The 16,430-nt window shown below is 38.6% G+C and overlaps 1 protein-coding gene across 1 annotated transcript; it reads right to left on the reverse strand.

Moving 5' to 3' along the window:
- Positions 1–3,166: 3,166 nt before the first annotated feature.
- On the reverse strand, positions 3,167–15,924 carry LOC134649385 (STAM-binding protein-like A). Its single transcript, XM_063504124.1, has 9 exons — positions 15,766–15,924; positions 14,828–15,095; positions 13,922–14,038; positions 9,414–9,547; positions 7,570–7,717; positions 5,865–6,002; positions 4,795–4,907; positions 4,036–4,138; positions 3,167–3,300 (listed from the first exon to the last, which is right to left on the reverse strand). The coding sequence occupies exons 1-9, from the start codon at positions 15,888–15,890 to the stop codon at positions 3,238–3,240; spliced, it is 1,209 nt and encodes a 402-aa protein (XP_063360194.1). The 5' UTR covers positions 15,891–15,924; the 3' UTR covers positions 3,167–3,237.
- Between the last annotated feature and the right edge of the window lie 506 nt (positions 15,925–16,430).

The following is a 16,430-nucleotide window of genomic DNA, read 5'->3' on the forward strand; positions in this document are numbered from 1 at the left end:
ATACGATTTTAGTTACATTGCGGACCATTGAGGCTATATCAATTCAGCCGACCGATCAAATGACGCAATGTAATGACACTCGCATGCGAGTTCTCGCCCCGTCTAAATGAGCCCTTAAAATACGTGAGTGACCCGTTTTAATAAATATTTAATATGTCTGTCTCACGGAAGTGTTATATTTGTCTGTTTTGCTTTGTCATTGTACAAAAAAAACAACGGGTTGCACTCCGGGAGTGCCGGCAGAAGTGAAAACTCAATGACTAGTGCAAAATGTCTGCAACACTATGTATAATTGAGGTTAACGCCATCTAGCTGTTAGTACTCGAGTTATATTAATACCAGTTAGAGGGAAACTCACTAGATGGCATTTAAATCAATAAATAAAAACTCAATGACATTGTAAGTTTTTCGATCAGGTCACGTGATCTGTCGCGAGTTTAACATTTTTTCCCCACCTCAAAAAGTGCACAGCGCCGCTAAAGAAGTTTTCACTTCAAAAATGCAAGCCCATAATATAAAGTTCTAGTTGATTATAATAATTAGTCACAAAAAAGCCCTTTGCCGTGTTAGTGTATCAAGTGTATGAATTGCGTGAGTTAATTGGAACAATACTGTCAAATATCAGTCAACTTCAAGGTTTTTTTAGCTTGCGTAAAATCGAAAATATACGAAAAATAACAGTTCTTACGAGGTAGTTAGACCATGAGAAGTCTGCAACGATTTTGATAGCACACGCAGCAATTATTCTCTATAGATCCAACCAGTAGATCCAAGATGGATCTAGTGAGAATTTTTTAGTGCATGTGTTATTTATACGTCATAATTTCATAGAAGTTTGACGTTTAAAATAACACTTGCACTGCATCAAAATCGTTGCAGACTTATCTTGGTCTGAGTCAAAACCTATGGACACTTCTAAATATGGCACCTTAACTAAAGTGCAAAAGGAAGCTCGCGTGGATGCAAACAAAGGTTTTCATAAAACAACTGTCAGTACAGTCAGCATCAGAAGTTGCTAAGCGGGCGAGGTATTCAAAATGATCTTGACGCGACTTTATTGTTAAGAGAATAAGCGCGTGCCAAGGTAATTTTGAACACCTCGCCCGCTTAGCAACTTCTGCTGCTGACTGTACTTTAATGTTGATGAAAATTTTAACGTCTTTATGACGCAATGTAGGTACAGTCACCACACGGGATTGTTAAGCCATTTAGGGTCCTAGCTAAATTGGATGTTCCATACTTACGCTATGGATAGTCCAGTGTAACTAGAACCCTAAATGGCGTAACAATCACGGAGCGTGACTGTACATTCAGCAGCAATAGTTACTAAGCGGGCGAGGTGTTCAAAATGACCTTGGCGCGCTCTTAAGGCTTCGTCACACAGGCGCGTTTTCCTGGCGCGTGAGCGGGGCGCGCCGCTTTTACATACAAAACGCTCACGCTCCGCTCACGCCCCGCCCGGAAAACGCGCCTGTGTGCCGAAGCCTTTATTCTCTTAACAATAAAGTCGCGTCAAGATAATTTTGAACACCTCGCCCGCTTAACAACTATTGCTGCTCACTAGTTATCTACTCGCATTTGCAAAGCTCACCCATAGTTAAACTTATAACAATACAGCCTATCTACGAAATTATTTTAACGACCGTCGGTCTCTTTCGATAGTTTGAGGTTAAATAAAACAAGCCTAGCCAAATGACAATCTTTTATAGAAAAAACTATAATAATGTAAGGAAATTGGGCGTTTTTTTTTTGTTGTCCCAAACACTTTTTTTTTTAAATTGGGATTTTTTATGTTATTTCTACTCAGAATAACGAGCTCTTTCTATCCTAATAGGAGAAAAAAAGTGTCCTAAGGTTTTTTTTTCCATTCCGTCACCATTTTTCATAGACTTTGTATGGCGGTCGCGTAATGGAAAGATCGTAAAATGTATGGAAATTTTGGGACACTTTTTTTCTCCTATTAGGATAGAAAGAGCTCGTGATTCTGAGTAGAAATAACATAAAAAATATCAAATTTGAAAAAAAAAGTGTTTGGGACAACAAAAAAAAACGCCCAATTATGGCGTGACTTTTCGTCGCATTTGTCATCCCGGTATATTTTGGGATCTTAACTGTTCAATAGGGAATATTAACGCGGAACTCTGCGTAGGGGGCGCCACTCCCACAATAAGTCACAATCTAATGGTCTACTCGCTACCGCAAACGAGAGAGTCGAAATTTTCTTATCTAACCTCTCTACCACTCTTGTATATTCGAGCGATAAAGAGGCAGACAGCTGAGTTTCGATTTCGCGTTTCCCGGTAGGCCCTTTGTAAACAAACCGCCTTGATGTATCAATGTCATATTTGACTGTCTGTGAAAACTTGTCAAAAAACAGTTTAGGGTTCAGTCACAGACAAGACATCCTCTAGACTGAGCATAGTAACGCTACCCCCTCTGCCACTCATACGGTAGTTTTACTCCATCTTCGAGTCAATCCCGTGCCGTGATTGGCCCGTGTCTTTGAACGGACCAATCACGGCACAGGATTCGCTCACCTCGTCCCCCGCACCCCAGTATGTTTGGCAGCATCGGTTTCATGATATAATTGCTCTAAACTCCGTCTAGAGGACTCCTAGTCTATGCATTGCAGTAATTAGGGATGTAACGATACCGATACCGATACGATATATCGGCCGATATAATCGGCAGGCCGATATATCGGCATCGCCGATTTAAATACACCCGATATCACAACAAAATGTAAACAACTCACAGTAAGGTATTTTATTGGGCAATAATATTCTTCACCTCAATTTTAACTTGATGTGTCAAAATTTACGTAAGTTTTACTACGATATATTACTTACCCAACGTAACAGTGAAGCAGCTATAATCGTGCTATTTTGCTAATAGGAATATATTTTTCATTATTTTTATTTTTCAGTTTTTCACACTTAAAATCGAGTGTCTATTAAACATAAGTATGTTTTATGCATATAAAGGATATAATTCTTTATTTATTTGATTTATTAAGTAACTACCAGGCTATCGATATCGGTATCGGCATCGGTATCGCCGATTATTTACTTTAAATATCGGTATCGTATCGGCAAAATCATGTATCGTTACATCCCTAGGAGTAATACTCCCTCTTGACAAAAGTTTGTCATTTTAGCTACGGCCTTAGATCGATGACGGATTAGTTTCCCAATCAGGCATATACCTACGGGTACATAAATCTAAGTGTCAGTCCGTTCATCTCCGGAGATCCACCATTTCTACGGACGCCGACTGGTCGATGCGAATGTGGTCGACCGTCTGAAAAACAGGTCATTTGTAGCTATCTCTAAGGAAGCAACTCTAAAGGCTCCGTCACACAGCGATTTGCGGGCGGCGCGTGAGCGGGGCGTGGGCGATTTTATATGTAAAAGCGGCGCGCTCCGCTCACGCCCCGCCCGGAAAACGCGCCTTTGTGACGAAGCCTTGAAGGAAGTTTCATTATTAAAGTATGCTTCCACTTTCATTTTGCAAGTGTAAAGTTGTGCAGAGTAAGTTTGGTCCCACTCTAGCAACCGTATTTGTTAGAAAGAGAGATACTTGCAGCGAACTTGTACCCAGTTATCCTACTCATTATTAATACACACAAAAAATACGACGATGTCCTATTAGAAGTATTAGAACAAATTTAATTATTTCCAGAATTTTTTTTTTTAATTTGTTTTTATTTCAAGTAGAAACACTACTATATAAATTATAAACTGACATTAATGTCATATACCAAGAAAGAGTGACCAAGGCCTCAGTGCCCTAGGCTGGAATCGAACCAGCGTCCTCTGCTATCGCGGCGCCATAAGCCTTCAGTAAGATATCGAACTATGCCGCTGTGGCCCGGTGGCCGAATGGCACAGGCACCTGCCGCGATAGCAGAGGACGCTGGTTCGATTCCAGCCTTGGGCACTAAAGCCCTTGGTCACCTTTTCTTGGTATATGACATTTATTTCAGTTTATAAGACGATGTCGCAAGTAGAGGCTAGTTAAAATAGTATAACTCACATAGAATAGCGGCGGGTCTTCCGCGTGCGGGTGAAAACCGACCTGTCGGCAGTTTGTGATGTACTGCATACCGTGGTTTGGGGTTAGGGCGAAGAATCCAGTCCTACGAATAATGCAATGCTTTACATTTTTAGGCCAAAAAAAAACCGGCCAGGTGCGAGTCGGACTCGGGTTCCAAGGGTTCCGTACATTAAGTCCGACTCACGCTTGACTGCACATTTCTAAAAATTTTCCTGTCATCTATAGGTAAAGAACTATTTTGTGTATTTTTTTCAAAACTTTAGACCTAGTAGTTTCGGAGATAAAGGGGGGGGGGGGGGGGGAATGGTCGACAGAGGCACGAGTTACTATAAGGGTTCCGTATTTCCTTTCGAGATACGGAACCCTAAAAATTCCAAATCAGAGCTTAGATGATGAGATTATCCGATAAAGATAGGATACTTATCCCAGGCATGAATGGTGCTATATTTATTTTCTTTGAATTCTTTGATAATAAAAAATACAAATTTTATTAGTTTATTATCAAATTGATAATTATCAAACATAAAAATCAGGATAACTATCATTGATAATTATCCTTTCGAACCCTGCAGTGAATCTAAGGAGATGGATCCGAGATTCATAAGTAACTACGCGAATGTGAACGTGATATGTGAGATGTGTGTGTGTGTGTGTGTGTGTGTGTGTGTGTGTGTGTGTGTGTGTGTGTGTGTGTGTGTGTGTGTGTGCGTGTGTGTGTGTGTGTGTGTGAATGCTTACTCGTTGTATTTGGGCGCACACACGATGGCGATGGCCTCGGGCATCATGAGCTGGTAGGAGCACTGCGTGTGCAGGTCCACCGATGAGAGGAACGCAGTCTGAGTCGGGTGCGTCTGTAACGTTTCAAAACTAAGAATAACATATCATGATCACAGTTTTGTATTATTGGTCATCGCATGGGGGGTCCCTTTGTTTCCCATAAAGTTTTAAGTCATAATGAATTGTTAGTCAGATTATCATTTAGTCATAAAGCTAAAACCGTTAACTTTTCAGGATTTTCGTAAGGTTATCCTATATATAGGTGAGGTTAGGTTTGACTAACGAAAATGCATGCGAGCACAATATACATTATGACTTATACATTTTTGGGAAACAATATAGATTATAAGATTTAAAACTTTCGCGTTTTGAACACATATTAAATCACATTATTGTCAAAGTAAATTTTGTAGTCTAATCTTTCGACACAGGCTTAAAACTTTTAGAACGCCATTTGACTTTGATCCTTGTCCTTTCACAGAGATGTGTTAAATTTGTTAAATATCAAACGGTGTCGCCATCTACACAAGTATAGGACAAAGGTATGGCTCCATTTTTTTCAACATATTTTTTTCTTGATTTTCGGAGTCACGTTTTTTTCTTCGTTTTTATTTTATACGCAGTTATATATATCATTGCCACTAGCAAACACCCCCTTATTCATAAACGCGCTAACAAACCTCAGTTACCTAAATAGCTAATAATTGTTTGTCCTTATCTGTCATTTTAACTTATGTATTTGTAAGAAAGGGACAAAGGGTTTTTCGGAACTTATGTACGAAATATCATTTGATATTTACCAGTCGCTTTTCGGTGAAGGAAAACATCGTGAGGAAACCGGACTAATCCCAATAAGGCCTAGTTTCCCCTTTGGGTTGGAAGGTCAGATGGCAGTCGCTTTCGTAAAAACTAGTGCCTACGTCAAATCATGGGATTAGTTGTCAAGCGGACCCCAGCCTCCCATGAGCCGTGGCAAAAATGCCGGGATAACGCGAGGAAGGAGAAGAAAGGGACAAAGGGATAGTTGTTACATGTATCCAGCCCAGCGTGATGAGGTTGTTCTGGTCCTGGTACAGGAAGATGTCTTCCTCGTTGTTGGTGCTGCACGAGTCCGCGGTGCCCGTCTGCTGCGGGACGATCACGTGCGTGATCTTCAGCTGATCACGCTCCTGTATTCATTACAATAGGCTACATGACTAATTTTTTTTATGGTATCAATCGATCGGGTTTGTTTTTAGGATCAAATGTCTATATGGGACCCATTGCATTAAAGTAACACAAAAGTCAGAAATTGTAGTCAAAGTCCGACAGTCGCACTTCACTCGCGAAACGCCCTATACAAAACGGCCAGAGGCCGTGAGGTCATCGCCCACGTTGTAGTATGGACAAAACAAGAAAATTGCGTTTTTGTCGGTGAAATATTGCGTTTATGTATATAGTTGCTATACAATATTTTTTTTGGTGAAATGTAAGGAATCGAATGGTACCCTTACTTTTATCGGTTTTGGAAGTTAAAAAAAAACTTAAATTTTGAAACTTTCAGGTCCTGTATTTTTGTAATTTTTCAATATTTTATTTTAATATCCACATTATTGTGATAAATTGCTCGTTTGCTATCTATTTTACTAGATTTTGTTATAAAATTCAACATGTGTCAACATCCCTATTATGCATTAGGCACGTTGAAAATATTAAAAAACGCGGCGCGCCGCCACGCGAGGCCGAAGGCTCAAACATAGAACAATTAACACATTCAATGCCAGCGCTTGCTACGCGCTACGAGCGTAGCCGATAACATGGGAAAAACCGTATGTAACGAAAAGCGACTACGGATAGAGCACCCGCCTGACAGGTTGGCAGGCAGTAAATGCGTTAAGCTTTTCGCAATTAAGATTGCGGAAAACGCTCAACTGTCGGACGCACTGGGTTTTTGGCCCTACAGTCAAATAAGTTAATTTCCTACCCATTTCGTACCTTGTCAGTGACAATCAATATGCAAGTTGCTAGAGACCTCATACTATTGTCACTGTGACAATGACAAAATACAAAATGGGTAGGGAATTAAATTCTTTGACTGTACTATTGTTCTGTGTTTGAGCACTTAACTCCCGCAGCTTGGCCTTAGGCCTCGCGTGAAAGTGCGAATCTTTCGGATGCATCGAGCCTTTGGCCACACGGCGCGCAGGCCCCACCGACACAAAATAGATACAGTACAGAAGTCAATCACATGTATGTACTTCACTTTTCATACCTACGCTCGGCGGTCGCTCTAGGGTTGTCAACTATGATTTATGCACAAAAAACTATCGTAGTAACGTGATAGTGGCACTCGTATCTAGTAGTGGCCGGGGCGGGGTGCATAGGTACCTACCTACCTAACTGTTCTGTTTAACGTTAAAACGAACCATCGAAATACTTACTTACCTCTCTGAAACCACTGGTAGCTTAAAAAACGACAATTCATCGTTTTATGTTCAATTCAAACAACCGTCCACTGAACAGTTATAATAACTTTTTTTTGTTTCTCCATTATTGCACAAAAAAGCTCACAGACGCGTGTCTCAAGCGGATGGCACTCGCGCTCGCACTGGTCCCAACCGGTCCGAGATATCGTGTCCGTGAGCAGTGTCTATGTGTGCGTTGCTCGAGCGCACTTTGTATGTAGATTGATTTCTGTACTGTATCTATTTTGTGCCACCGACCTGGCACCAGACCAGACCTGAAATGTGGACTTACCAGTTTGCCAGCCAGAATGCCACAGGTCTCGACGTCCTTGCGAGTGTTGGGCTGGGCAAGCCGGAGGAACTGCGCCATCAGGCCCGCGGGGACCACCACGGCGCGTAGGCCCCACAGGCCTGGCACAAGACCTGTTGTGGTGCTGTCTCTGCAAATAATATTATGTTGTCAATTATAAAAGAGTTATGTTCTTTAACACAGATATTTTCATGCGTAAAAAAACACCAACCAGTATTTTCTTAAAATTTGTTTATTACTTACTAAATATTATATATATATAGGTGAACCAGGATCTATTGAGGGTGCGCCATGTTACGGAAATTTGTTGGTACTAATTTCTAGCAGTGGCAACAATTTTAATAATAGACAACATCTACCCTCTATGATAGTTGTCAATATTGACAATGTAAACATTGCTTTGTCTAGTTTCGTGTGAATTATTATTAGACTGCAATAATCATGCCGAAAGTTTTAGATTTTACAGAGAAAAAAGTTGTAAATAGTCTATATAGTTATTTATTGAAAAAAAAAAACTAGCGGGAGAGAAATTTCTTCCATTAGAAAACATAACGAAATAAGCATCTGAATTGACGGGTAAGTTTCAAACTTATGGACAAATGTCACTATAGTCAGGTCGTCACGATTTGGTTGATGTCTTGTAATAATTTGATTTGTGTATTAGGTGTATCGCATGCATCGGTATCACGGATTGCTAGCGAAGGGCGTAAGGGCGTAATTAAATGACCAAACCTAAAAAAAGAAAACAAAAAAAGAAAAATTATCTATATAAATTCTTACTTATAACTCTTGCGTTACTTATTGACTTTACGCTATTCATTTTATCTAAATCGAGTCAGCCATTTAAGCGTAAAAACTGAAGAAATATCCAAACATCAAACTTCGCACCTATTAAAGTTGTCGGAATAAAACAAAAATCATCTGCCAATTTCCATTGTCCCCACTATACAAATTGTTGCTATATAAAATTCAAAACGAGCGCCCTCTTGACAATACTCCCAAAGTTCTGGTTTACCATGAGAAAAGTATTTTAAGGGCTGGTGGCTAAAGCTTTGGTTTCCTTCGACTACGACATTCATATTTAGCCGTATTATTTAGTATGGAGACGGCCGCTATATGACGGCACCGCTATCCTAGGAAAACCGATCTTTAGCGGTGAGAGCGTGTGACTTAAAATCCCGAGGTCGCGGGTTCAAACCCCGGCTCGTACCAATGAGTTTTTCGGAACTTATGTACGAAATACCATTTGATATTTACCAGTCGCTTTTCGATGAAGGAAAACACCGTGAGGCAACCTGACTAATCCCAATAAGGCCTAGGTTCCCCTCTGGGTTGGAAGGTCAGATGGCAGTCGCTTTCGTAAAAACTAGTGCCTATGTCAATGCTTGGGATTCGTTGTCAAGCGGACCCCAGGCTCCCATGAGCCGTGGCAAAATGCCGGGACAACGCGAGGAAAAGTATGAGAAAAGTATTGGCTGATATATATGGATTAATCTAATACCTTTAAACGAGCAATTCTTGTTTATTTATTTATTTATATGTATATATATTTCGGCGATCTCGGAAACGGCTCTAACGATTTCGATGAAATTTGGTATATGGGGGTTTTCGGGGACAAAAAATCGATCTAGCTAGGTCTTATCTCTGGGAAAACGCTCATTTTTGAGGTTTTATATGTTTACCGAGCAAAGCTCGGTCTCCCAGATATTATTATTAATATGGAGAAGAATAATATTGGCCAGTCTGTATTATGGATGCGAATAATATTGGCTGGTATATATCTATACAGATAGGAATGTGGTGTATTCGAATAGGACAGTACTAACTGGTGCGAAGGCGGGATAAGTGGCGACGCGGGGTCGTAGTGGTGCGGCGGCGCGCGCGGCGGCGTGGCCGCGAAGTCGTCCGGGTACAGCACGCCGTCCACGGGCGGCGCGGACGGGGACACCGCCCATTTGTCCTGGGGACACAGATATTACATATAGAATAGAATAGAATAAGTAAATAAATAAAATAAATATTGGGGGACATCTTACACAGATCAACCTAGCCCTAAAACTAAGCAAAGCTTGTACTATGGGTGCTAGGCGACGATATACATACTTATATAGATAGATAAATACATACTTATTAGAGATGCACCGGATATCCGGTTACTATCCGGTATCCGGCCTATCCGGCCGTTATATTAGTATCCGGCCGGATACCGGATAGTGACCTACTATCCGGCCGGATACCGGATAGTAAAATTAACACATTTTAGGGTAAAAAATGGAATCTAAAAAACAGTCACGGTCATAATGCTAACGACACAGTAGATAGAAATGAATACGTAACCAATGTCACACAATACACTTATTTGTTTACACAAAAATACGCGCGCGCACTTGTAAATATAAACGAACTTACTACGTAATGACATGATAAAACTCGTTACGATCCTAGAAATGTGTCCGCGCGAACGTTCACTACGAAACAGGTCGAAACCTGCACGACGCGCACCTGCTAAACTCAAAATATAAGTACAGTTCCGCCGGCCGAATATCCGGCGGCCGGATACCGGATATTCGGCCAGTGTCCAGGCCGGATATCCGGTATCCGGCCAAACAACTATCCGTTGCATCTCTAATACTTATATACATAGAAAACATCCATGACTCCGGAACAAATATTAGTGTTTATCACACAAATAAATGCCCTTACCGGGATTCGAACCCCACTAGGCCAAACCTGGAGTTACCATGGTAACCAGTACAATTTGACACTGGGTTAACGGTTTAACCGCTCAACCCCGGGTTAGTGTTCTCTACAGGCAGTAGATTTGCTTAAAGACTGCACTAAAAGAATCGAACACAACATGGAATTTGACATAGTTACTCCCTATGAAGTTTGGAAACTGGTAAAGGAAATGGCTCCCAAATCTTCTGTTGGATATGACGAAATTCCCATAACAGTTATAAAAGACAACGTGGACTTACTGGCCGAGCCACTTGCGGAGATATTTAATAAATGTTTTGAGCTAGGTAGATTTCCCGAGCAATTAAAGATAGCAAAAGTGCTGCCAATCTACAAAAAGGGAATAAAAAGTGATCCAAAGAATTACAGACCCATATCACTTTTACCAACTCTGTCTAAAATATTAGAAAAAACTATGAAATCGCGCCTGCAAAATCACCTCAACCGCTGTGATGCGTTACAAGACAGACAATTTGGGTATCGTAGAGGCGTTGGCACTCGTGAAGCTACGGACGCCTTAATCGAAGATGTGGTACACGCAATAAATAATAAAGATAAAGTAGCTGGACTGTTCCTTGACCTAAGCTCCGCTTTCGACACGGTCGATCATAAAATACTATTAAAAAAATTGGAGCACTATGGAGTTCGGGGACAGGTTTTAAAACTGTATGAATCCTATCTCACTAACAGGAAACAGTATGTCGAACTTAAGGCTATTGAATGCGGCACCGAGAAAGCGTACAAGTCCGATATGATCAACATAAGACGTGGAGTACCGCAAGGTTCGATTTTGGGTCCATTATTCTTCGTTGCATTTATAAACGATTTAATATCTTATATAAATAAGCAAATGCCGCATGTAAAGGTTGTTGTTTTCGCCGATGACACAAATGCAGTAATTTCGGCAAGTAGTATAAAACAACTCAATGAAGCAGTAAACGCGGTTCTTATGGGTTTCAATACGTGGTTCGGAATAAACAATTTGACATTAAATACCAAAAAGACAAGCGCAATACTTTTTTCAGCGACAACGAGACAGTCAGATATTTTAGATGTTAAGTTAAATGGAGTCAGTATAAATCAAGTAGATGTGGTTAAATTTTTGGGCATACATATAGACTCACAATTAAACTGGAAACACGAAGTGCATCATGTAAACATGTCGATGAGTTCTGCTTGCTATGCGCTCCGTAGTTTGAGAGACGAACTTACAATAAAACACTTGAAGATGGTATATCATTCGTTAGTAGAGTCAAAGCTTCGGTACAGCATTAAACTATGGGGCAATGGTTATAAATACAATGCAGACTCTGCATTCAAGATGCAAAAAAGGGCTATTCGTACCATAGTTAGAATCTCGCAAAGAGATTCTTGCGTGGATCACTTCACCGAACTTAAAATCTTGCCAGTGCCGTCCCTGTATATTCTTGTCCTGCTCTCTGATCTAATAAAACATTTACATCAGGTTGAAAACCAGAGCGAAAGAGAGAGCAGGCTCTTGTCTAGAAGAAAAGACATCCCCAATAAGATTATAGCCAAGTTCAATATACCGAAGCATGCTGCTTGTGTCCAGGCTATTCAATTATTTAATAAATTACCGATCGAGTTGAAATCCATAGTAGATCATTGTATTTTTAATGCAAGGCTTAAAGCGTTTCTTTTAAGGAAGTCCTATTATTCTGTCCAGGATTTTATTAATGATAATAATCTTTATTGACTAAACCTACAACCTACATACCAAATTTGTAAATATTATTAAGTTTGTAAATAATTGTTATAGTTGCATGATATTATTTAAGTTTTATTTTTATTTTTTATTTATTTTTAATTTAAATTTTTAATTTTAATTATAATTTATATTCATATACAATGTAAATTGTGACTGAATAAAAAATGAAATGAAATGAAATGAAATTAGTGGGATGGTGCAAGTGGGCGTAAACCAAATAGCGCTATTTCAAAAACAAATGATTTTGAAAATGGAATTCTCAGCTATACTAGTATAAGTTAGCAATGCATTTTCTTTTGAGATAGCGCTATTCGGCTTAGCAGGGCATGATGGAACCTGAAATGTATAACAAGCCAAGTTTAACACATTCACTACTACCCGCTAGGAGGGTTCTTTGTTAGTAAACGCTGTTCGCTATCGAGATAAGGCAAGTGATCAGCTACGCTCATAACCCGTACCGCGCGCTGGCAGTGAATGCGTTAATAATAAGAAAACCATTGTTGACAGCTTCACGAACAAAAAAATTAAGATCCAAATGGGTTACATAATCTTTAGAAAATCCACTTAGGGGTCATCCATTAATTACGTCACACGAATTTCTAAGTTTTTTGACCCCTCCCCCCTCCTTGTCACACTTGGTCACATTTGGCAAACCCCTCCCCCCTACGTCACATTTTTTTAACGAAATCGCCAAATCGAATTAAGTAAGTACCTAAGTATTATTAATATTTTATCAAAATATTTTTGACGATATAAATATTAGTAATTTTATAACCCAAAACTGCTTAGGAAAGAAAATTAAACGAATAAAAACGATTATCGTTTTAAAAACTTGTTATTTAAATATACAGCGAATAAAATAATTTATATAAATTTTCGGTTACTGATGAAGTTAAAGTGACGTCACAAAGTTTGTGTCTCCCCCCTCCCCCATGTCACAATATGTCACATTTTCTTGACCCCCTCCCTCCCCCTGAACGTGTGATGTAATTAATGGATGACCCCTTAGGATCAATTTAAGCTCAAGACTTGATTTGTTGTTTTTTTTTGTTTTTCTGTAGATACTACATGTTAATAGTTTTGAAGGACTCAAACATCCCAAAAGTAAGTATACATACCTATAAATGGTTAATGTAATAAAATCTGTGGCTGCGTCAGTACAGTACTCCTATCTTACCTCGCTTGATCCAATGTCTAGATTTTAGGACAATTAGCATAACTAATATTAAACTATTTGTGGAGACTGGTCTATTTAAGCTAACACGAGCTATTATATTCAGTAACTTTGTTTTGAGTACAATTACATTGATACATCACATTCGGTTCTCGTATGCTATTTATTTTATTTTTCCTCTTAATTAATATTTTAATTAGGTATACAGGATTTTGACTCTTGGAGACCCTATACATCTCTAAGGATAATTTGATTAACAATATATTATAATCTTTTAGTTCTGACACTTAGAGACATTTACACCTCTAAATAATTTTAGATTTTTCTTTTTGTATGTTTGTTGTTTTTTTATTTAAGTTTGTTTTTGTAGCTCGATATTTAAAGACTATATACATCTCTATGTAATTATAATACTTTAGTTTGAGTTGATATTTGCGGTTAGATGTATTTCATAATTGTTGATGTGTTTTTTTTTTTGCTTGCATGTAAATTCCATGTTGACGTGTAAAAGTGCCCTTGTGGCCTATTTGCTGAATATATGTTGATGTTTGATGTTTTAAAATTGAGATGCAAAAACATAATAATACCTACACCAAGTTATTGTATAGCATTAAGTTAAATTTTAATTCTCATTTTAAGTGAATAATGTATATTCTTATGAGAATAAATGTCTTAAACCATAAAATGCTACATACTGCATCCTTCAAATGCGGGTGATCCCGTCCATCTTCGTCGGCCTGCAGTCTCTCCGCTAACCTGGCATCATCTTGTTCTTGCTTTTTCCTCTGTTCCTCTGCTAAACGCCTCTTCACCTAAAACAATTATCAATTTAAAAATCATATTAGGTAAATATTTTTAAAAACAAATTTGTTTTACTGAAAATGATATTATTTTTCCAATAAATCTCATTGGTAAATATTCATTGTCATAAAAATGCTATGGGAAGATCTTCCTAAAAGTTTACTAAAACTCAAATAAATAACAAATATTGTATTTTTTGGCTTATTATACTTAGGTATTACATTAAATAAATAAAATAAAAAAATTAATATTGGGGGACATCTTACACAGATCAACCTAGCCCCAAACTAAGCAAAGCTTGTACTATGGGTACTAGGCGACGATATACATACTTATATAGATAAATACATACTTATATACATAGAAAACATCCACGACTCCAGAACAAATATTAGTGTTCATCACACAACACAAATAAATGCCCTTACCGGGATTCGAACCCAGGACCATCGGCTTAGCAGGCAGGGTCACTACCCACTAGGCCAGACCGGTCGTCGGTCGGTATTATGTGGTTGTGTAATGGTTTGCATTACTTTAAAAGTATTTAATCATTTTTTTCTAAAAATAATCAATTGTAGCCTTATTGTAAGGCTCAATGTACATTAATTACAATGTACACTCTATTTCAATTGAATTAGAATCTTCCATAAACCAAGTAAAGTAGCATTTCTTTTGTATCATTGTTTTCTCTAATAACCAAAATTGAACCCAATTTACTATATATCAAGGTTCAAATTCAAAATAAAAAAGGTTTCCATGGTGGACATTACAAAGAGGTTAACTTCAAAGTAAAGACAAACCTCATTATCCTGATACAGCTTATGTTCTTTAGCAAACTGCTCCAATAGTTTCTGCTTAAGCTTCTCTGCTTTAGGCATCACCTCCTTCAGCTTGGCCTGGTTCACACTCTTCACCTGCGCCGGCACCGATGCGTACTCCGGGTGCTTCCGCATCTTCTCAAGGAACAGCGTCATGAACTTCATGTATAAGATGTATGCGTTCTCGAGGCTGCCCTCTGCTAGGTATACGTTTGCCATACGGACCATTTCCAAGCCTGACCGGTAGTATCTGAAATAAAAAGATAGACAGAATACTCTTTATTGGCACCTCAGTAAAAGATAGAGCTTTAAGAAAACAATTGATTAAAGATAGCGTTGTAAGTCCCACCATACAAAGTATAGTGGTTTCTATCTTGTCAGCTAATTAACTACATATAATAATGAATAGTTTGACAAAATTTTAAAAAGTGCCATATGTGGTGCTAATAAAGATTCTACTGATAAAATTGGAATAAACCTCAAGTTTACTCCGCTAGGATTTACGTTAAGGTGGTAGTGATTTCCATACAATGATATATATGATTGTTATGCTTCGGTTTTTTGTGATATGACACTTGATAAGATGAAAAGACAATTCGGGATGAAATTTAAGACAACAATGTGCTAATCTCAAAAATTGTTAGGTATTTTATTTTATAACTCAGTGTGGCCCCAGAAGTCCCAGAATATTGTAACAAATTTTCAGAAAGTAAAATAAATATTAAATGATTGATAATGAAATACACAGCGCTACTATTAAATGAAATAAATTTGAATAGGATGGATACAGCCACGATACAGCACAAACTAGTAATAAACATCAACAGAGTATGACTCACAATATGATGCAACTCAAGGACTATTTTTGCTGGTCCTAACTCTACCGGTCACGACACTATAATTTCGGCACTATAACTTACCTCCTCGGAGGCACGTTAGGGTCCACCTCCACCATGGCTCCATAGTTAGCTAGTTGTTTGACTCGCGCCGAGGGATCTAAAGAGGCCAAGTCCACCTGCCTAGGACGCTTGTCCTGCGACTGCATTGTGTTAAACGACAGCAGTCAGCACCCCAAGCGATTAATAATTACAGTTTATATTTGAGTAAGGGAAAATTGAGAATAATCGGTGGAAATTCCGACTTGCGTTAGCACTCCTAAAAGTTTTCATTCCGTACTGTCAGAGTTGTCAGGTCAGACTGTCACTCATGTCACTTATGTCACAATAATTTTTTTTTTTTTTTTTTAATTTATTACGAGCATTGGCAACTTGGCCATCAGCTCAAACATAAAACGAAACAAATTACAATTCCAGCTTATACACAGTACAATGTGATATGAATTTAAAAGTTACATTACATTAGTCTATGTGTTATGTCACAATAATCAGAAGTGTCAGATTTGACAGTGCGTTCTGATATCTGCCCTGAGCATATGGTAAATCATAGTGAAAAATATAGCTGATCAACCAAATCTTGTCAGTAAAAAAAGGCGCGAAATTCAAATTTTCTATGGGACGATATCCCTTCGCGGCTACATTTTTCAAATTTGCCGCCTTTTTCTACTGTCAAGATCTGGTTGACCAAG

This window comes from Cydia amplana, chromosome 7 (genome assembly GCF_948474715.1).
Source record: "Cydia amplana chromosome 7, ilCydAmpl1.1, whole genome shotgun sequence".
In the NCBI taxonomy this organism is placed as follows: domain Eukaryota; kingdom Metazoa; phylum Arthropoda; class Insecta; order Lepidoptera; family Tortricidae; genus Cydia; species Cydia amplana.